A 20,614-nucleotide genomic window follows, 5' to 3' on the forward strand; every position below is an offset into this window, starting at 1 on the left:
ACATGTTTGATGGTCTGTTTCCAGCAGATGAATTCTCACACTGCTTTTGCTCCGTGTTTGTTTTCTGCCTTTCCCCTGTGGCTGTGACTCATTGTGGGACAGTGTTCATTTTTCTTTGGGACTCTCTTGAGATTTTTCTGGTGGTATAAGGTCCCCAGCATTTTCCTCCTTAGCATAGAGAAGGGAGAAAGCAAGAGAAAGAAATTCAGTGTACGTGAGTTAGGTCACATGCGGTACCCTAGTTGGCACAGGTTGAGTCTCTCACCTTTCCTCTTTCTCTCTCTCTCTCTCACACACACACACCCCCCTCTGGTTTATTATTTTGAGTCCAGTCTTTTCCTCTGTGTTTTACTTATGGCCAGGGACTTATATCTCAGAGACATATTCTAATCTCATCTTTTCCTGCATCCATTTCTTTTGCTGGGAACCATATCTGTCCAATAACTTATCTGCAGAATTTAGTGGCAGAAGTAACACTGAAATTGCCAGATTTCTTTTTCTTTTTACAAATTTATTTATTTATTTATTTTTGGCTGCGTTGGGTCTTCGTTGCTGTGCGTGGGCTTCTCCCTAGTTGTGGAGAGCGGGAGCTACTCTTTGTTGCGGTGTGCGGGCTTCTCATTGCAGTGGCCTCTCTTGTTGGGGAGCGTGGGTTCTAGGTGCATGGGCTTCAGTAGTTGTGGCACGCGGGCTCAGTAATTGTGGCTCGCGGGCTCTAGAGTGCAGGCTCAGTAGTTGTGGTGCGCGGGCTTAGTTGCTCCACAGCATGTGAGATCTTCCCGGACCGGGGATCGAACCCGTGACCCCTGCATTGGCAGGCAGATTCTTAACCCCTGCGCCACCAGCGAAGCCCAATTGCTAGATTTCTGTTTCTCTCTTCCCACTATACTTTGGACACCTGAAGGCCGTGGACAGTCCTAGCCATCTTTGTGTTCCCAGCACCAAGGAGGTTTTTGGCAAATACCTGCTGCACGACCAGAGTGGCTTTGAGGTTCAGGTTCACATATCACACGTCATGATGGTGGCTGAGCTGTTGGTTGACTTGCTGGTCCTCTATGGTGATGGGCCTACACAGCTTGGCTGGTCTCCACTAATCTTAAACATTTGCGACTGTGTTTTTAGCTCACAGTCAAGAAAAAGTTCAGAGTGTTAAAGTGTGGGTGCCGTAGCCTGTTTATTATTGAAGTCTCACCTGTTTTCAAAGTTCCACTTAAGATACCCCATTCGGGTATTTTATATATTTAGTGGAAATAAGTGACCTTGGGTGAACCCAACTGGTAACCATGATGGTGGACCTTCAGGAGGGAAGCCAGGAAGAGATATTTATGCAAACAACCCCTTGACCAGGTACCATCTTGCTGACTAGTCTCAGTCCCTACTCGTGTTCTCTGCTGGTCCCTGCAGAGTGGTTGGAGGAGGAGGGGACATTGTGGAAAGGTGACTGCAGAGGATGCCCTACTGTTCCCAGCTATCCTACAAACCCAGCATCAACACTTAACATTTTCATCTTATCAGTTGGCATGTGGCCGTGTTGGAGAAAAACCTTAACTAGGAAGTTCTGACTCTGCGCCTTTTTTTTTTTTTTTTTTTTTTGCGGTACGTGGGCCTCTCACTGTTGTGGCCTCTCCCGTTGCGGAGCACAGGCTCCGGACGCGCAGGCTCAGCGGCCATGGCTCACGGGCCCAGCCGCTCCGCGGCATGTGGGATCTTCCCGGACCGGGGCACGAACCCGCGTCCCCTGCATCGGTAGGCGGACTCCCAACCACTGCGCCACCAGGGAAGCCCCTCTGCTCATTTTTTAACCACAGAGGCTGTAGAGCGGAGAGAGGTGAGGCGAAAGCCAGCTAATCTCAGGTTGGAATGCACCAGATCTTACTGCATCCTTAGAACAGGCTTTTGTAGCACCTTGTGGTCTCTGCCCAGGGGTCGACCAGTTGGCTGGAGGTGCTGAATTTGGGATTCCTGGGGGTGGCTGCTTCCCTGAGCAACTGGCTGGTCCTGAAAATGGTTGTGGGCTGCTTAATTAGATTGCTTGGGCAGCTGTGGTAAGACAATTCTCAATCTCTCTCTCTCTCTCTCTCTCACACACACACACAGGCTAGAAAGTTTCATAAACTTTTCACCATAGGATGTGATAGGATGACAATGACTCCCTACAGCAGCTAGAAAGTGGCCAGGGGTACATTTCGGCCCCTGTAGGTGTGGATTGCTCTGTGCTGCCTGGGAACATTTTTTGTTTTTTAGATATGCTTGTGCCTAGATGGCTCTATTGATAAATCTAACTCATCAGTAAATCCTCTCAGATCTACCTTCAAAATTAATCTAGGATCAGTGAAACTGGTATATTTTCTTGTACGTTCTCTCTTAAAGGCACTACCATCCACACACAGGGACCTGGGGGAGTCATGGCATTGTTGACCTGGGGGAGTCATGGCATTGTTGGCATATTAAGTTTCCTGGAGGACTGTATGCATATTTGAATAGTATGTTTCTAGTTTTTGGTCATAAATGAGTTAACTCCTGTAAATCTCCCAGCCCAGTGCCTATCACGGAGTGCTTTACTACGTGTAACTATTGTTATTACTACATTCTAAAGCTGGCTTAGGAAATGGGTTGAATTAAAAGGGACATTCAGCTGCTGTGGCTACTTTGTGGTAATAATAATAGCTACACATTACTGAACACCTGTGTGTCCTGTTCTCAGCTAGGAGCTTTGGTATATGTTTCCATGTGTTCCTAGATCTTTACAGCAACACTTTCAGCTAAGTATTACTTTGCTCATAAGAATACAGACAGGAAAGTTGAGGCTCACCATGTAAACATAATCAACAACAAGGCCTAGGCCTAATCATAACATCCAGAATTTGAAGGTTGAAAGATGGATTAATTCAACATAAAAACAGAAATGGCTCCTCTGTTCCTTTTCCTCATTAAAAACAGATAGGCTGTTTTTGATCCAGGGACTCATGTTCCAGAAGCAAATGGTTGAAAATGTGCTGATGTCAACCACTTCTTAAAAAGGGCATTGTTAGAGGGGCACCAGCAAAATAGTTTTCTGAAAAGTTCAGCGTGTTAGAGTGTTAGCCTGTTTGTTATTGAAGTCTTACCTGTTTTCAAGGTTCCACTTAAGATACCCCATTCAGGTATTTTATATATTTAGTAGGAAAAAAAAAACAACAACAGGAAAATCTAACAAAATTAAAGAAGCACTTCTAATCTCACCATCCAGCTATAGCTACTGTTATTTTTCGCCGTTTTACCATTTTCCATATAGTTAGTCATACTATAAACTCAGCTTTGATTACAGATTAAAAAAAAAATTTAGTCTTAACATAAAGCATTTCCCCAGCCATTAAATATTCATAGAAAACAAATTTTAGTGGCTGTAAATCAAGGGGTTGACAAAGTTTGTGTGTAATTGTGCAAATAGTGAATATTTTAGGCTTCATGGACCATATAGCCTCTGTCACGACTTTTCAACTCAACTGCTGGAGCATGGAAGCAGCCATGCTACTAGCAGCCTACTAGCAGTAGGCAACATGTATGTAAAAGAGAGCGGCTGTGTCCCAGTAAAACTTTATTTATAAAAACAGGTGGCAGAGCAGATTCGGCCCGCCGGCTACGTTTGTATGATATCGTATATGACATAATTCATAGAACTCTTTTTTTAATTTAATTTTTAAAAATTGAAGTATAGTTAATTTGCAATGTTGTGGTAGTTCACAGAACTCTTCCACTATGGGACATTTAGATGGTTTTCAGTGCTGTGACACAGTATGACAGGGATGACACACAGACTGTTGGGGTCACGTCTTTTGGTTTACGTGTACATCCCACATCAGTGTCAAAGTCGCCATTTCCTTTTAGCAGCAGGTCATCAGGGGCCAACCACTAAGACCCACTTGGGTCTTGTGGGATGGATCCATTAATAGGAAGCACCCCTGAGAGGACTTTTCCCCAGCAGACAGCCGTGACTGACTGCATTGGACCATTCACCTTCCAGACCCAACAGCTGCTACTCTGGAGTATAGGATCCTTCTCTTGGCTATACAATAGATCACCATTCATAGCTCCTTCAAATGGCCACAGATTAATTTTGGAAAGAGCTCAGGAGTAGGTAGTTTTTAAAATAATCCTAACCTGCTGAGAAAGTAAGTTTAGTTCTTTGGTGAAGATTTTTTGTTTTGTTTTCATCCTCAAGGCTTTGATCAGGGAGGTGACTGAAGGGCAGGGAGCAGGGACCATGAAAACATCCCAGCTGACAAGAGGGGCGGCTGAGGAGAGGGCCAGGAGGCCTCCCACAGCCTGAAACCCACCCGTGGACTCAGCGCGTGGCCTTTAGATGGCTCCAGTGGGGGAGTGGTGATGCGTCGAAAGTGTAGCCTGTGCCGGGCACACGTGGGCCCACGCCCCTCACTTGGAGAGCACTCTGATCTTTGGGGACCTGCCTCTGGGCCCTCTGGGGCAGGTCGTCGGATTTTATGGCTTTGGTTCTTTTATTTCTTTTCTTTTTTGTTTTGTTTTTCGTTTGGGTTTTTTTTTGTTCGTTTGTTGGGGGTTTTTTTGGCCACGCTGCACGGCAAGCAGGATCTTGGTTCCCTGACCGGGGATCGAACCTGTGTCCCCTGCAGTGGAAGCTCGGAGTCCTAACTAATGGACCAGCAGGGAATTCCCCAGGCTTGGTTCTGTCTGAAGGAATTTGCATGTTGGAAATTGGTGTGTGGGAAAAGCAAAACCAAAACCCGCCAAAACGTGGAGACGCTACTCCTGAAAGGTATCGGTGCTTTTCCTTCTCCCAGTGGGGAAGATGCTTGTGGATTTTTTAAGGTCAAGGGAACAAGTGGCTGTTCGCACCTTTCTCTGGCCTGCGTGGGTGGGTCGGGGGATATGGCCTGTTGCCCCTCTGCTGAGCTTTGTAGTTCTTGTGGGAGTGACAGGGAAAAGAGACAGGGCAATGCTGAAGTACGGCTCTTGCTCCCGGGCCTCGTGGGCTCAGGGGCGTGGCCGGACAGCTGCCGCCAGGAGCACAGCTGAGGCGCCACTTGTCCGCATCACCGCCTCCATCATCTGTGCCATTGATGGATGACGGCTATTTCTAGGAGCCTCTTGGCCAGTTCCAAAATTAGGGGCGAAAAATATAGAACCCAATCCACTAGATCAAAAGCTGGTTCTTGTGTCTCCCCTGCTCCCTCGCCCCACTGGATCCCTGCTTGTCGTTCCCCCCCGCCTCCCCGTTCGGGGCTTGCAGCACCTGCAGCCTTGGGGCTGCGCTGGCCAGCAGACGGGTGGGGCTCTCCCAGCACCTCTGCTGATCCCGGTTCGCCTCTCGGCACCACCATTTCCCAGCTGTCGAACCCGGAGAACCCGCTGGGCCACGTTTCCTGGCCTGTAAGGAGGGTAGGGTCCGCCCACCCGCAGAGCCAGCAGGGTTGCTGCGGACCGGGTGAGGTCTGCGTGGTGGGCTTAGCGAGCACTCTGGGGTGGGCACCTACCTGTGTGAGCGGGTGGAGGGTGATGCAGCATCCCATGGCCCCCAGAGGTTCCCGACTGCTCCGCTGCCCGCCCTCCCCTCGGAGAGCCAGGCCCCCTTGCCCCCTGCCCCCGGGGCAGGGTTTGCACGACCTTGACCTCCAACTGACCGGTGTCGGAGGCTCCCCGCCTCTGCATGCTCGGGAACTGTCCCCGTGCCTGGAGTGCACGTTCACTCCTCCTAGAGATCTCCGGCGGCCGTCGGGGAGGACCCCACGCCCCATTTCACGGACGCCCCGGGCCCCCTCTGTTTCAGGGCTCCAAGGTCCTGGCCAAGAAGGAGCTGGCCTACGACCCCATAATCGGCTGGATGTGGTAATTCACGGACGCCCCGGGCCCCCTCTGTTTCAGGGCTCCAAGGTCCTGGCCAAGAAGGAGCTGGCCTACGTCCCCATAATCGGCTGGATGTGGTACTTCACGGAGATGGTCTTCTGCACGCGCAAGTGGGAGCAGGACCGCAAGACCGTCTCTGAGAGCCTGCTGCACCTGCGGGACTACCCCGAGAAGTACTTTGTAAGTGCACCCAGCCCTCGGGCGCCCCGTCACACTCACACTCGGGGTGCCCCGTCGCATATGAACTCAGGGTTCCCCGGTCACACACTCACACTCGCTCACGCCTCTGCTTCCTGAGCCTCCACAAATGTAGACCCTCTCTCTGAAGCTCACAGACCCTTGAACACAGTTAGACCGGGGGTGGAGGTCCTGCCTGAGGGGAGAGCAGGCGCAGCTGCCAGGCCATCCCTGCTCGGGCCACTTCCTAAGGCTCCTGTGGGACCGTGTGCGGCATTTGACGGGGGATGGTGCGTGGGACCCCGGGACCTCGTGTGATCCCTGGGCTGTGTGTGTGACCTGGGAGCTGTCTATGTGACCTCAGGACTGTGTGTGTGACCTCGAGGCTGTGTGTGTGACCTCAGCTGTCTGAGTGACCATGGGGTGTGTAAGTGGCCTCGGGGACGTGTGTGATGGCCACCCTGTCCCTTCCAGTTCCTGATTCACTGCGAGGGCACGCGGTTCACAGAGAAGAAGCACCAGATAAGCATGCAGGTGGCCCAGGCCAAGGGGCTGCCCAGCCTCAAGCACCACCTGCTGCCTCGCACCAAGGGCTTCGCCATCACCGTGAGGAGTTTGAGAAATGTAGGTAAGGACGACCCTGCGGGGCCCCGTGCTGCGAGGGAAGGGGGCCCTGGCGCCCATAGGAGTAGCTTCCTCCCTGTGCCCCCACCCCCGCCCCTACGACGGAGAGGAGCCAGGGACGGAGGCTGGCACATCACCCCTGCGTAACCTGGGTCCGGGCACCCAGCGTTGGCGGAGTGGCCACTGCCTGCACAAGGGCGCACACGCACCACGCCCGCACGTGTAGGCACACGCACGCTAGGCCAACACTGCCCTCTGCTGCTCGGCGCAGGTACTGCAGGCGGCGGGCGGTGCTGCGTGCCTGGGGCCCACGCCCGGTCAGCCCAGGTTTTTGTTGCGGTTTTGCTTTATTTGGCATTTCTTGCCCGTCTTTGGCATCAGCTGCCTCCAGGCGATGACCTCTGTGACCTTGCCGTCTGTCGGGCTGGCCTTGAGTCCGGAGCCCTAAATTACTGTAGGTAAGGACGAGAAGCAAGTAGCAACAAGACCAGCAGTCTCTTTGTCTCCTGTTGAATTCTGGTCCCTTTAGTTTGGAAACAGGTGCTTTACCCTTTCCTGCCCTGCGGGTGCCGGAAGCCCCGCTGCCCTGTCCCTCGTCTCCCAGGAGACGGGAGGGCGGAGCTGGGGGACCTCCCCGCGTCCCTGGCGCCGGTCTGCGCCCGCGGAGGCCCCGAGGCCAAGCATTCTGCGGGGAGAGCCGGCGGGGCCCAACGCGGTCTCCGCGGCCCCGGTCCCCGGTCCTCTCTGCCCCGTGAGGCCGAGACCCCCAGCTCCTCCCCGGCCTGCACAGGGGATTGGGGTCGGTGCGTGTGGACCGTGCGGTGTTTCCGGTGCCGTCCCCACACCAGGGGGCGGCGGCCCCACCAGGAGCTTTGTCTTTGTGATCGCGCAGACCGGCCACCCGGCTCCTGTGGACGGAGCGAAGGCGGCACCGAGTCTGACTTTAACACGTGGGGACCCTGAAGGTCCCCGACTGCTCCAGGCGGCTCTGGGTCCCTCCCGCAGATTCTTCCCCCTGCCTGAGCTTTGCCTACAGGCCGAAGGGGCAAAGACTGCCCAGCTCTGCAGGCTGTCCCACCCCCGCGAATAGTGACGATGATGACGATGATGACGATGATGATAGCAGAGCGATTCTAATACGCCAGGCAGCACAAGCACCTCACGCATAGCGCGGCCGCAGCACGTGCCCGCCAGATGCAGTGAAGGAAACTTTTTTTACTTCCAATTTACAGATGAGGAAGCTGGGGCTGAAGGGTGAGGAACTTATCCCAAGTGACTCTACTATTGCACAGCAGGCTGGGGTCACACCCAGGGCGGCCTGGCTGGCGGGGCTGGCAGGGGCGTACCCGTCCTTCTGCTGGGCTTTGCAGGCAGATGGATCTAGTGCCGGGCCCCGTTCTATCACTTCAAGACCTTGGGGTTTCTTCTCTGGAAAAGGAGGGAACTGTGCAAATTTAGGCTGTTCTCTGGGGAAGCCCCATCCTTGATTAATCGAAGTAACACCACCTGTGTTGGAAGCATCAGGCTGCTGTGTAAGGGCAGGCTGAAGAAAGGAGGTGTGAGACCCATTGACGGACATGGGCTCTCACACCCTGGGGCTCTGCAGCCTCACCCCATGCAGCCTGAGGCCTTTCACTCTACGTAATTCTGTGCTTAAAATGGCTGGACGATGTACTAAACGTGAAGGTTATTCTCCTCCAGCCTCACTCTTCCTAGGGAGGGGGACACCTCTTCCCGCGGGGAGGACAGGGGAGTGGTCTCGATTGCTTCGGTGGAGGGGTGGGAAGCTACCTGCCGGCACTCCTGCAGGTCAGCGAGAGGGACCCTCTCCCTTTGGCTAAGACGTGCTCTAGCTGCCAGAGCACCCCCTGTGGACCCCACGTGGTGGGCAGGCGGCAGGTAGAAGCAAATGGACAGTGGTTTTGAACCTTGGTTCTCCACGTTCCCAGCCAGAGCAAGTGACTCTCTACCCGCCCATCACCCCACTCACTTGATTGGTAGTAATTGCAGGTATGCAGAGCTCTCAGTGAAGTCTACTGAGCACAAACGATGTGCTGGGGCCTTTGGGAAGGGCTGACATTCAGCATCCCGAGTCCCATTCCCCGGGAGAACTAGGCTCAGGGAGACCGAGCGGGCTGTTCAAGAGAAGATCCCGCATCTGGGAAAAGGCAGCCCTGGGATTCGCACCCAGACTGACCGCAAAACTTCTTTCCACTGTCCAGTCCTGCCTTACTGACTCTGCGGGAGGGGCCATCTGTTTCCACTGCGTATTTCTACCCTGCTCTTCCCTCACTGTTCCTTCACACATCCTGTCCTCCTGCCATCCTGCCATCCAAGAAGCATTCATGGAGCCTGGGCCAGGCCCCGGGGCTGCAGCAGTGAATGTTGACATAACTTTCAATATGCTGACAGGTTAACTCACCAGCTGGCAGACTGGTTAAAAATCACACATTCTTGTTTGTTTCTCAGCTACGTATCAACTGACTAAACCATGTTTCAGTCCCTTAGAAGTTTCCAGTATCTTATTCTAGTTTTATAGCTATCTTATTTTTCTAGGGGAAAAATGCACATAGAATGGTTATGCTGCCGTAACTCAGAAACCTCCTTAGATAGTATTCTTTGGATTGATTTACCTTGCTATTGGTATTTGTTTAAATATTGATATCTGTTGTAGTACATCATCTAGATGGGCCATCTGACCTCAGTAGTAACTGTATTCTGTTACTAAGCTGTGTGCTTTTCTGATGATGGAACGTGGTATGTACTCAACATAGAACATTTGGACAATATAGAAAAGCATGAAGAAGAAATTAGTAGTCCCTTCATTCCAAGATAATCGGCTAGCAACTCAATTATTGTTTTTCCAATATGTGTATCTACAAAGTGAAATTGGGTTCACACGCTATATACTGCTTTGTATTTGTTTTATTTTTTTATAGTTTCAGCTGTATATGACTGTACACTCAATTTCAGAAATAATGAAAATCCAACACTGCTGGGAGTCCTAAATGGAAAGAAATATCACGCAGATTTATACGTTAGGTAAGCTGGCTTCGTTTCCTTTCCAGAAAATAGGGCGCCCATCCCAAAATAGATAAACCACAAACGACCTGCAGACCTTCCTCCAGGGGAATGTATGAACATAATAATTTCTTGTCTGCAGTCTGTACTAAATGGAATGTGTTCACAGTCACGTTTATATTAATAGAGACGCGTGCACTGATGTAAATAAGGAGGTGAAGCCTCTTGTCTTCCCAGACACTTCGTGACTCTCTCTCACCAACTCGTTCTCATCAAAGAGCTCAGGTCCGACAAATGAAAGACAATTATTTTACAGCCATTTTTGAGACTGAGTGTGAGAGTTTATTTTATTGACCCCCTTTCTTGGAGGACGTGTCTACTCCATAGAAACAGACACAGATAAGAGCATCTGTAATTTACAAAGAGGCCTCGAAGCAAATGGAGAACATTTCAGCAGCATCTCACTTGTGTGTTATATTCCAAGCTAGGGAGCACGGAGAGGCAGGTGTCCTCCTTGAGAGGTCTTTGTCTGAGTCATTGAATCAGGCCCTGGGCCATTCCCTCGTGGGCCGTGACTGCATTTGGGCCTGTATTTCCCCCCATATGGATGTGGATTTTCCCCTTTTCAATCAACTGAATTACCCTCTCACTTCCACATTACCTAGACTACTACCTAAACAGAAGCCAAAGGATGGCAAGCATTGTTAGTTTGAACCTGTGTTTGGGGCACCCGGCATGGGCCGCCTCCTTGCTAGCTGCTCTCTGCTTGGCAGGCGGATCCCTTTAGGAGAAGTCCCAGAAGATGAGGACAGGTGCGCGGCCTGGCTGCACAAGCTCTACCAGGAGAAGGTCGGTGCTACGGGGTGGGCTCTGCACCATCTAAGGGTCCTTTTCAAGCGGCAGCTGTGGTGCTTTGGGACCTCCGGGAGTTGATGGTGGAGCGCGAGCCTCTCCCGCCGGGCGAGACCTCACGCCCTGGACGTTCGTTAATGACCCCAGGGCCGACGCTCTACTTGGAGACGGGGAAAAAACGTTGCAAAATGTTTTTAAAGGGGCCTTCACAGAAAGAATGGAAGACTATTTCATGGGTGTAGTGGACAAAAGAGGGAGTTATGGCCCCAAGAGCCCTTTGTCCATTTTCCCGCCGCTGGTCTGAAGGCAAAATATTCTTGGGCGGTGTGGGTGCTCTCTTTGGCAGTGACGGCTCTGGGTCCACAGCGTGGTTGCCTGTCTGGTCTCTAAAACATCACCAGCGTGAGCAGGACGAAGGCCCACAAGGGTCCATCTGGGCCGCGTTTGACTCCTTCAGGAGTCGGAATTAAGAGGTTTTCAAGCTGGCGGTGGGTTTTCCGCTTACACTGAGGGAAAAGTGTAACACTTACACGCCTTGGAAGGGTGGTGGGCTCGACCCCAAGGCACGGTCCTCTTCAAACAACACGCTCCCAGGCCTGAGCCCTGGCTGATGCCTGGGAGGCTTCCCAGAAAGCGCCCCCTGCCTGGATTTGTTGACACAAGGAGGCGCCAGCCCTTTCTCTCTGTCCCCCCTTTCGTTTTCCTCTCCTTTTCTTCCCTTTCTACCCAGGGTCATAAGAGAAATTTTATTTTGCTGAGCTGAACGCTGGGAAAGCCCAGTCGGCCCAGCTGTGGGTGGGTGGCTCGGCCTCTGTGCCCTCCTGTCCAGTGCATGGGCGGCAGGTGCACACAGTGTGGACTCAGGGCACTTGTCCTCTGTCAGCAGGTTCTCCTGCTCCTGTAGACTTGTGGGGTGCTGTTTCTTTCTAGGAAATACAGTTCCCAGTTCCAATGTGTAACATGCCACAGGATGATAACATGTGGAGACCAAAAAATGGAGGCATCATTAACGAAGTCCCCCTCCCTAACAGGCGGACTTTATTACAAAAGAAATAACACAGCCCAGAGAGGCCGTAAACATTCTGCTGCTGGAGCTGACGTCTGGCCCTGAGCCAGGCGTCTGTGTCCCACCCGGCAAAGTCACAAAGTCACACGGACGGAGCCCGCGAGGCTGGCAGGAGTCACAGTGGCCACCATGTCACTGGAGAGCAGTGGGGGTCTTGGGTGAGGTTTAGTTTTCTAATGAAACCAGAGAAAAAGAAAACTCTGGAGTGAATACAAAGTTCAGAGTCCTGCTGACTCCTAGAAAAGGGAGTCCTTTTTCCTCTTGTTAGAGGTTACAGATAAAAGATCTTGGCTTAGCGAATGTCTCACTGGAAGCGAGACAGAAAAAGCATCCTCAGTTCCCCATTGTAACGTTACAATAGAAAAGCACTATCAAGGCTATTAAGGAAAAGAATTCAAGAAAACTTGCCCATTTTTTAAATGGGTGAATTTTATGGTATGTAAATGACACCCCAGTAAAGCTGGTGTTTTTTTTAAGGCACAAAAGTACCACCTCCTGTTTTAGTCCAGTCAGGCTTCTGTAACAAAGTGCCACCACAGGCATGGTGGCTTATAAACCACAGAAACTTACTGCTGACATTTCTGGAGGTTGGATAATCAGGAGTCAGAAGGGGGTCCCAGCCTGCCATGTTGCTGTGTCCTCATGGTGGGAGGGCTGAGAGAGCTCTCTGAGGTCCCTTTTATAAGGGCACTAATCCCATTCATGGGGGCTCCACCCTCATGACCTAATCACCCCCCAAAGGCACCTCCGCCTAATACCACCATCTTCGGGGGTTAAGATTTCAGTGTGGGAATTCAGGGAGGCAGGTGCAAATATCCAGTCCACTGCACCCCAGTTACCTAGTTACCAGGCTCCTGATGGCCCTGCTGGGATAAGAAAAGTCACCCAAGTTCTGGCCAGGAGGCGGAATGGGAGGCCTTGGCAGGCTAGGTGCCATCTCTCTGGGCATCCACACGTCACTGTCACTTCCTGGGAAGTCCTCTGTTTGGCCGACTGGCTGTGTCTCCCTCACCTCTTGAGGCTGGGAGCCCCCCGCACGTGATACCTTGTCCAACAATTGCTTGATCGTGTGATTTCCCTGAGACCCGCCAGGCTGGAGGGGCAGCCGGGAAGGGGCTGCAGGGCAGAGCCCCTGAAGTGCCCAGGAAGGGCCAGGGGCTCTCCTTCCAAAGCGGCCCTTTGAGGCCTCATTTTAATCATGACCTTGAGTGGTCAGAAATTCGCATCATTTAGTACATCCTGATTGGGAAAGAAGACAAGTAAGACAAGTACTTTAGACATCTCATCTCTATCTCAAGTTGTTAAAGGGAAAATTAAGCACTTAAGGTATAAGGTTTGGGTGTATGGACGCTTGTTTTCCAGAAAACTCAACTAACTCCCTGCAGAACTGGGCCACGACGGGGTGAGCCAGCCAAGCAGGGCCGCAGATGCTCTTTGTTCAGCGAGCGCGCTGTCGGCCCTGGGAGGATGTTGGGGTATTTGAGTCGAGCTGGGAGACCCCCTCACCCACCCCTTGGCCGTTTACTGGGTTCAGGAGGTTCTGGCCCAGCGGGCCGCCCGGCCTCATCGCGGGGAAGGGGTGGGGGGCCCAGGGGCGGGCGGCGAGAGGTCAGGCGGCCCTCTGCCCACAGGACGCCCTCCAGGAGGAGTACTCCCGCACGGGCACCTTCCCCGGGACGCCCATGGTGCCCCCGCGGCGGCCCTGGACGCTCGTCAACTGGCTGTTCTGGGCCTCGCTGCTGCTCTACCCGTTCTTCCGCTTCCTCGTCAACATGGTCCGCAGCGGCTCCTCCCTCACGTTGGCCAGCTTCGTCCTCGTCTTCTTCGTGGGTGAGTACGGGGCCAGCGGGGCCTGGGCAGCGGGGGGAGCATCGCGGGAGGGGCAGGGAGGAGGGGGGCATCGCGCTGTCTGTGAGGACAAGGCCCGGCTGCAGATCCCGCAGGTGGACAGGCAGAAGCTTGAGCCGGGCCCAGAAACCCCAGCCTGGAGGGCTTCCGCCCGGGCGCCCCCTCCCCGTGCGCATGGACCCCTTGCGCCTGCAAGACCCGCCAGGGACCAGGGACGAGCTCCGTCCTCCCCGGGCTCTGCTCATCAGCAAGAAAACTATTTCCTGGGTCCTAGCAGGAACCAACAAAGGCTCTTTGCTATTCAAAGTGGGTCCAGGCCTTTTTGGGGAAGTAAGTGTGGGTGCGTCTCCTCGGTTGCCACCTGCACTGAGTGGAGATGTTGGGTAACTCAGTCTTTTCACTCATCCCTACAGGCTTTATTTGACCCATATGTGGTTTCAAACGACTGACGTTTCTCCATAGCCCCAAGCTTCCCTGGGCACTGCCACTTGTTTTTGAAGTGGGGCAGCCAGTTACCACTGTACATGGCCAGTGTGCAGCTTGGCTGGCCGGGTGTCCAGGGGAGCTGTGGTTGCCAGGCCCCCAGTGGGATGGGGATGGAGGGTTGGACCCAGCCTTTCTGCATGCAGTAGCAGGAAGGCGAAGATGCAGACCACGCCCTCTGGAGGAAGCTGGGGCTCCTTGCAGATGATGGCTCGGGAGGGCTGCCCGGGTGTGTGGTGAGCAGAGGCCCAGCACTCTCCCTGGGAGACATGGGGCGTCTCCAGCTTTGGAGGAAGTGACTGCTGTCTCCCCAAGACCTCATCTCCCGTGAGCCCGAGCCTTGCTACGCTTTGCCCGGAATTACTCTGTGTCTTGGTCCTCTCACGAAGCCTTTCTGCACTGGAGTCCGAGGTTCACTCTCCACAACGTCATCAACTCCACTGCACGAAGTTCTAATGCTGGGGCAGGGGCTCGTGTCCCAGCCTGTTTGGAGTTGGCCCCAGGCTGGAGGCAGCCCACTGTAACTGACCCATGGGCTCCATGAGCCCCATATGCTGGGCGGACGCTCCATCCCAGTCGGCTCCCTGGTCTGACGGTTCAGTTTCAGCCGCTCCCCATCTATCCACGTTTACATGCGTACTGTAAACAGACTGTTGCCAGGCCCCGTGCTCGGTGCTCGGCACACCAAGGTGACTGAGACAGACGTGGGCCCTGCGCCCAAGGAGCTCACCGTGTCTGTCGTCTCCAGAGGGAGCGCTTAAACTGCAGCTTCTGCGCTCTAGACCGTGTTTTCCAGCCTCCTAGTGGTTAAACCGGGCTCTGGTGTGCGTCTTACACTTTCTCTGTTTGGGCCAAATCCTGCTGTCGGAGAAAAGGCAGGCAGGGACTTTGCTTGTCTGCTGCTCTAAAACTTGCACCAAAAGCAGTGCTGAGACATGCTGGGCGCTAAACGGGAATTTGAGCTGCTGCACTGTCCAGGGCCTGGTATGTCCTTCATTAAGCCTTGCTGAAGGGTGCTCGTAAGTTACTGCACTGCGTTCACCAAAGAGTCCTCTTTGCCTTAGGGATCGGCACAGGAAGCAGAGGAATTCTGCAAGCCCCTGGGCACAGCGGGGTACGGCTCACCACGTTCTGTTCACCTCCAGTGCCGAAGGATTAAAACTTGCCACCGGAACAGCCTTGCTCTGTTCTAATGTCCCCTAGTCCAGTTAGAGCCCGGCACCCATGCTCAAGGGTAACTGAGGCAGGGATTACGAAGTGCACCCAAGTCAGCCGGCTCTCAGCTGATGCCTGAGCTTTACACAGCTCCCTTCTTTGGTTCCCGTCGGGCAGGTCACACCGGGGTCCCTGCGGGCTTCTTGGTTCCCGTCGGGCAGGTCACGCCGGGGTCCCTGCGGGCCTCTCCTAACCTGCCCTCCCACGCCGGGGCCCCCGCGGGCCTCTGCTCACCCGCCCTCCTGTTTCCGCAGCTTCCGTGGGGGTCCGATGGATGATTGGTGTCACGGAAATCGACAAGGGCTCCGCCTACGGCAACATGGACAGCAAGCAGAAACACGGCGACTGACCCAGGACGCACCACCATCCAAAGGGGACCCTGGAGGACTGGTGGATGCTGCCATCATCCTTGGAGGGACCCAGTGATGAAGCTGGGTGAGCCCCTGCTGGGGAGGCAGGGGCAGGGGCTCAGCGCCAGATGGGGAGGAAATGTGCTTAAATCCTTCCCCCCGTGCTTTCGTGGGCTTCGGTTCTTTCTTTCCGTGTGAGTCTGTGTGAGCGTGTGTATGTGTGATGGGAAAGAACACGTGTGAGCGAGAACGAGGTGCGGGGGAGTGTGCTCATTCGGAGGGTGTATTTGAGGTGCAGGGGGAGGGCAGAAATGGGGAACACTCGGGGAGTTCCCTTCCATCCTTTGGTGCTGAGTTTTCTGTAACCCTGGATTGCCACAGACAGAGTGCAAGTCACTTTAGGGAAGATGACTTAAATTATGCCTCCGAAAAAAAGAAAATTAAAGTGCTTGGCTCCTGTGTGGTGTGTTCACACAGCCCGCTCCCTCCTTCCATTCAGCCCCTGCCTTGCGTTTTGGAGTCTGGACCACAGTGCTCTGGAGGGTGCTCACAGGAGGGGGTCTGGGGGGGGAGAGGGCCCGCGGGCCGGGGTGGCTAGACGAGGTGGGTTTGCAAACGCAGGAGCCTGCGAGTGTCTGCGTGGAGACGGCAGGAGCCAGGAGGCTAGCTGAGCCGTGTCCGCAGGACACGGTGACGGGGCCCCTGGGAGGCGGCGATGGTTCCCCGGTCTCCCTGCAGTGGAGTCTCCGGCCGAAGTCCTGAAGATGTGCCCAACTTCCTGAAGAACCTGGTCTTGAAGCCGAACATTAAAATAAAGCCCGGGCGTTCCGCAGCGATTTGAGAGATGACTTTACAACCTCTGCTCATCTCGGTAGCAAGCAGAAATTGGTCCCCAAACAAATGCAGGCTCACTTTAACAGAGGACCACGCCGGAGCCCAGGAGCTCCTCTGAGCAGGGTCAGGCTGAGCAGACACTGTGGTACGTGGTCCCCCCGGGCTTTTGCTTTCCTTCTGGAAGCCCAGACTGCCATGACACGGAAGAGCCCTGCTCCTCGGCATCTAGGACGGTCTTTGGAGTCATGGTCCACGTGCAGGATTGCGGCAAACTGCTGCCAGTCAGCAGACGCCAGATGCAGAAGAAGAACAGAGAAAAGCAGTAACGTTTCCGGAGGAGAACGAGTAGACACCACACAGCACGTGTCTCGGGCCAAGCCGCCGCAGCGCTGGGTGGGCCTGATGGGAACGTGCGCCCAGCTAGAGCAGCCTTTCTCCCTGGACTGCCCCGTGCCACCCGTTACTTACCTCCTATTTTGCTGCGATTATGGAAGAAGGGATGAACGGTCCCATATACAAGTTGGCCAAATACTATTTAAAGGCTTATTCTATTCCGAATCATGTCCCACGTTTGCTCTTAGTCACTGAGCACTTACCAAGCACAAGTGAAGTTACGAGAGGGTTTAAGAGAAGCTCTCTGCTTACAGGACCATTGATACAAATCAGCAGAAGTGAAAAGGGGAACTTCCTGGCGTAGTTGTGGGAAGAGAATGTCCGTGAGGCTGGGGTGAGTGGACTCCTACTGGAGTCCCTGAGGGCAGGGTGGGGCCTTTCCTGCCCTGCCTAAGGCCACGTGCATGAGGCCACGTGCATGAGGCCACGTGCCAGTTCCAAACGCTGCCTCCCCTCAAGAGCAGAGCTCCGTGGGCAGCAGCCTGGGGATAAGCACCTCAGGTGCTTAACACGACACCGTGTTCCCGCGTGTCGGCTCACACCTGGGCCGTTCTACCCTGGGGTCTCCTAGCTCTGTGGGAGAAGACAGAGAAGAGCAGTCAGAAGCGCTGGCCGTGCTCTGAGCTACAAGGTTCACCCTTACGAAACCCTGCAGCTAAGTCCCTGTAAGACCTTGTGCGAGCCATTTTACCTCTGTTTTCCCAACTGTAAAATGGGGGTGATAACACCTACCTCTTGGGTTGTCTCAAGGGTGAAATGAAGCAGTATATGTGATCACATTTTAAGACTCCTAAAGCATTACATAAATAAGGGGGAAAGCTTAGAAAGTTGCCTCCACGCTGCTACGTCTCAAAAATGCTCAGACATTACCTTGGAGTGTCCAAAAATGTGTCCTTTTCCTCCGTGTCATCTTCCCATGCAACAGCAGTAATCTAAGTTCTAATAACATACACCCACTCCTTCTTCCTGGAACATAAAAGGGACCCGTAGACATTTAACCTGAATTGGCTCTGGGACCAAACACAAAACATAAGCAGGAAACAAAGCTGCTCACCAGTGCAGACGTGAGGGTCCAGGCTGGAGGAAGGCGGGCAAGACATTCTCCTTAGGAGACCAGAGAGCGTGCGCTGCTGGGGAGAGATCCTAACGGCGTTTCAGTTGTTCGGCTCCCTCCATGAAAAAACATTGCGTTTGGCGGTACAGGGACATGGTGTTCCTCCTGCCTGTTACCGTAACGGCAGAGACAAGCACCCCTCCCCGAATCCCTTCACCCTGTCCAGGTCTTGCCGATGCCACAATCTCTTCAGCAGAGAACGGTGCTGGTTCCCAGGGCGTTTACTTTTCTAAGAATTAAAAACCTGTGGATGTGAAGCCGGCTCTCTGTCCCCGAGCAGTGCGGGATGAACTACGAGCATCACGTCCTGTCTGTCTGACATCTCCATCCCATGGCAGCTCAGGTCAGCCCTGCTCAGAGGCTGCTCTGAAACCCAATGTGGAAGAGAAAGATGCAAAGTTTCCTGCAGACTGGAGATCGGTGCAGGGTCCTCCCAGGTGTTAAGGGCCATGTCCGAGACCTGCAGCTTTGAGGCAGGGAGTTTAATGCACTTCTTCTAGGAACCAAGCCCATAAAGGGACTTTCTTTATTTAGAAAACACCAACCATCTGAGATGAGTTTAAGGAAGGTGGACTGATTCTGTGACTGACATGGAGGAAAAGCGGATGCACGTTCTGAGCTAGTCGGCCACCTTGTTTACCTTTTGTAGAGAGACCACAGTTTGCCTTTTTCCTAGGATCACACAGTCGTACTGGAGTATCTCCTGACTGCTGTATTCTCTAAAGAAGCCCTTGTTAAAAAAAAAAAAAAAGTAGCTACTGATGAATGTGTTTTTCTAATATATGCTGAGTGGGTCTGAAAGACAGTAATTTAGATGTAATACCCAGTAACTGCAGCCAAAACGTAGAAATAGCTGATGTGACAGACACACACCAGACCCCGCTGGTTTCCGGTTTCTCTCCTGGTGGAGTGGAACAGTGGCCTGGCTGGTCCCCAAGCCAAACAGATTAGGCTTTCAGAGCTTTAAGAACTTACCTGTAAACATGGACAGAAGCGAGAAGGCATCCGTGGAGGGACCTGTTCAAAACAAGAGGTTTCATCCAGCACTGTCTAAAGCGCTAGTCAGACTTTGCTCAGGGTTGCCGGGTTAGAGCGGGAAGAACAAACCCTCTGGCGACCGCCAGTCTGCCGGGTGACACAGGAGGGTTGCCAGTGCCACTCTTTCCTGCCGCGGAAGCAGCATGGGCTCCGACTGTGCCTGCCGCTGGCCGTGTACCGCCCCTCCTGCCCTAGAGCTTCTCGGAAGGGCACCCACCAGTGTGACCCTCCTGTTTACTCTGTGACACGTCACTCAGGTTGTCCTGTTCAGTGTCACCTCCTTCAGCAACAGTGTTTCCAACGCCTTAACCGTGCAGTTCCAGCGCGCTGTTTACAGAGCACAAAATAAAGAAGCTGGAACACATGTGTTCACTGACAGCGCTGGCCCTGCCTTCCTGCTACGGTGGGTGGGACGGGGCTGAGCTGCAGATTGGGCAGCCGGTCTTCCTCCAAACAAACAAGCAAGCGGTCTTCCCAGCGCCAGTCCCTCTGCCCTCCAAAACGACCCCGACCCCCTACAGAAGGCTGAGGGCCTTGGCTCTCACCGGGTCACCTGAGCCGCAGCGCCGGACCTGGCACCTATGAACGAGCGGGTGCCCCGAGCTCTCCAAGGCTGCATCTCACACTCCTGCATCCCTGGCATGGGCTTTGAGTATTTCCAGAGCTTCCAATAAATTTAAATGAAAACCAAGCACTTCGGATGCCCTGAGGCTTCCTGTCCTGCTACACTGGCATCCAAGGCACCAGGCGGACACCTGAGAGGAGGCGACTAAGCACATACTCCTGTTTCTCTTCATCTGTGACATCTGAGACCATTCACAGCATTCGCCACCAACTGGTATCTGTTTATGACATTCAGCTGTTGGAAATGACCATTATTTTGGTCAGAAAGAGCAGAATATCAGAACTTCACCTCAATAGCTAACGTATGTCCCCTCAGTGTCACCTCCGCGGGGGCAGGGCGGGCTCCTGGGCCCCTCACACAGGGTCAAAGTGAGCAGCCATGAAGGGACACTGGTTCAGAGGCTTTAAGAATCGACTTTCAATTGTCTTCTCTTGACTCCCTTTCCTAAAGTAAAAATAAAAATCTTTCTCAAGCACAATTAGGCCAAAGTAAAACTGGTCAACCCTCTGAACTTCAGCTGTCAGTGAAGAAAGCACCGCGTTTCTCCAGTGAATGATAAGCAGTTCCAAAGCAGGCATTCCTCAGCCCCTGCAGCCTTGTCCTATTTGAATATTAAGGTTATGAACTGATTAAACAAACGACAGTAAGCCCTTACTTAGATCTTCGCAGTAGCTAGAAAATATCTCCTGGGGCTGTACTGGTGAAGCTTTTCACTGAGTGAGACTCATACAATTTTTACCTTTAATATTTTTTTTATACAGTCTTGTTTCACATGCTGGAGTGACTAAAGAGTTTTGAAATTCCTGGCAACTATGTTCTTTTGAATTTTAAGGAGGTAAGCAGTATGAACAAAAAGTTAGGGTTGCTGAATAATAATAATTTCCTTTGGAAGGTGGGTAGGAAACCACTAAAGCTGCACATGTGTTAGGAAGAAGTCACTCTCAAACAGGAATGATTTAAATGGATAAGAAAAAAATCACCTAATACAGGGAAAGAGCCGTGCCTCTAGAATTTATAATAGTTGACTCAAGAAGAAAAAAAGTGATGTGACGAAATGGCAGGCTGCTGGAGCATGTGACTAGAGGACCCATCCCAGAGTAGAAGACTGGTGA

The 20,614-nt window shown here is 53.0% G+C and overlaps 1 protein-coding gene across 5 annotated transcripts in view; it reads left to right on the forward strand.

Annotated features, from left to right (window-relative positions):
* The window catches only part of LOC132530597 (E3 ubiquitin-protein ligase parkin), a 1,420,256-nt gene extending 1,404,220 nt beyond the window's left edge, over nt 1–16,036 (forward strand). The window contains exons 14-19 of one of the 5 annotated variants that reach the window (XM_060167843.1): nt 5,881–6,042; nt 6,514–6,667; nt 9,603–9,705; nt 10,458–10,533; nt 13,234–13,432; nt 15,403–16,036. In XM_060167843.1, the coding sequence (XP_060023826.1) occupies nt 5,881–6,042; nt 6,514–6,667; nt 9,603–9,705; nt 10,458–10,533; nt 13,234–13,432; nt 15,403–15,497 (789 nt within the window). In that variant the 3' untranslated portion in view covers nt 15,498–16,036. Of the gene's footprint in view, nt 1–5,880; nt 6,043–6,513; nt 6,668–9,602; nt 9,714–10,457; nt 10,575–13,233; nt 13,433–15,402 lie in introns of those variants that run through there. The other 4 variants (XR_009543830.1, XR_009543829.1, XM_060167844.1 and 1 more) reach the window with 4 other exon arrangements.
* The last annotated feature ends 4,578 nt before the right edge of the window (nt 16,037–20,614 follow it).

Source organism: Lagenorhynchus albirostris, chromosome 12 (assembly GCF_949774975.1).
Source record: "Lagenorhynchus albirostris chromosome 12, mLagAlb1.1, whole genome shotgun sequence".
In the NCBI taxonomy this organism is placed as follows: domain Eukaryota; kingdom Metazoa; phylum Chordata; class Mammalia; order Artiodactyla; family Delphinidae; genus Lagenorhynchus; species Lagenorhynchus albirostris.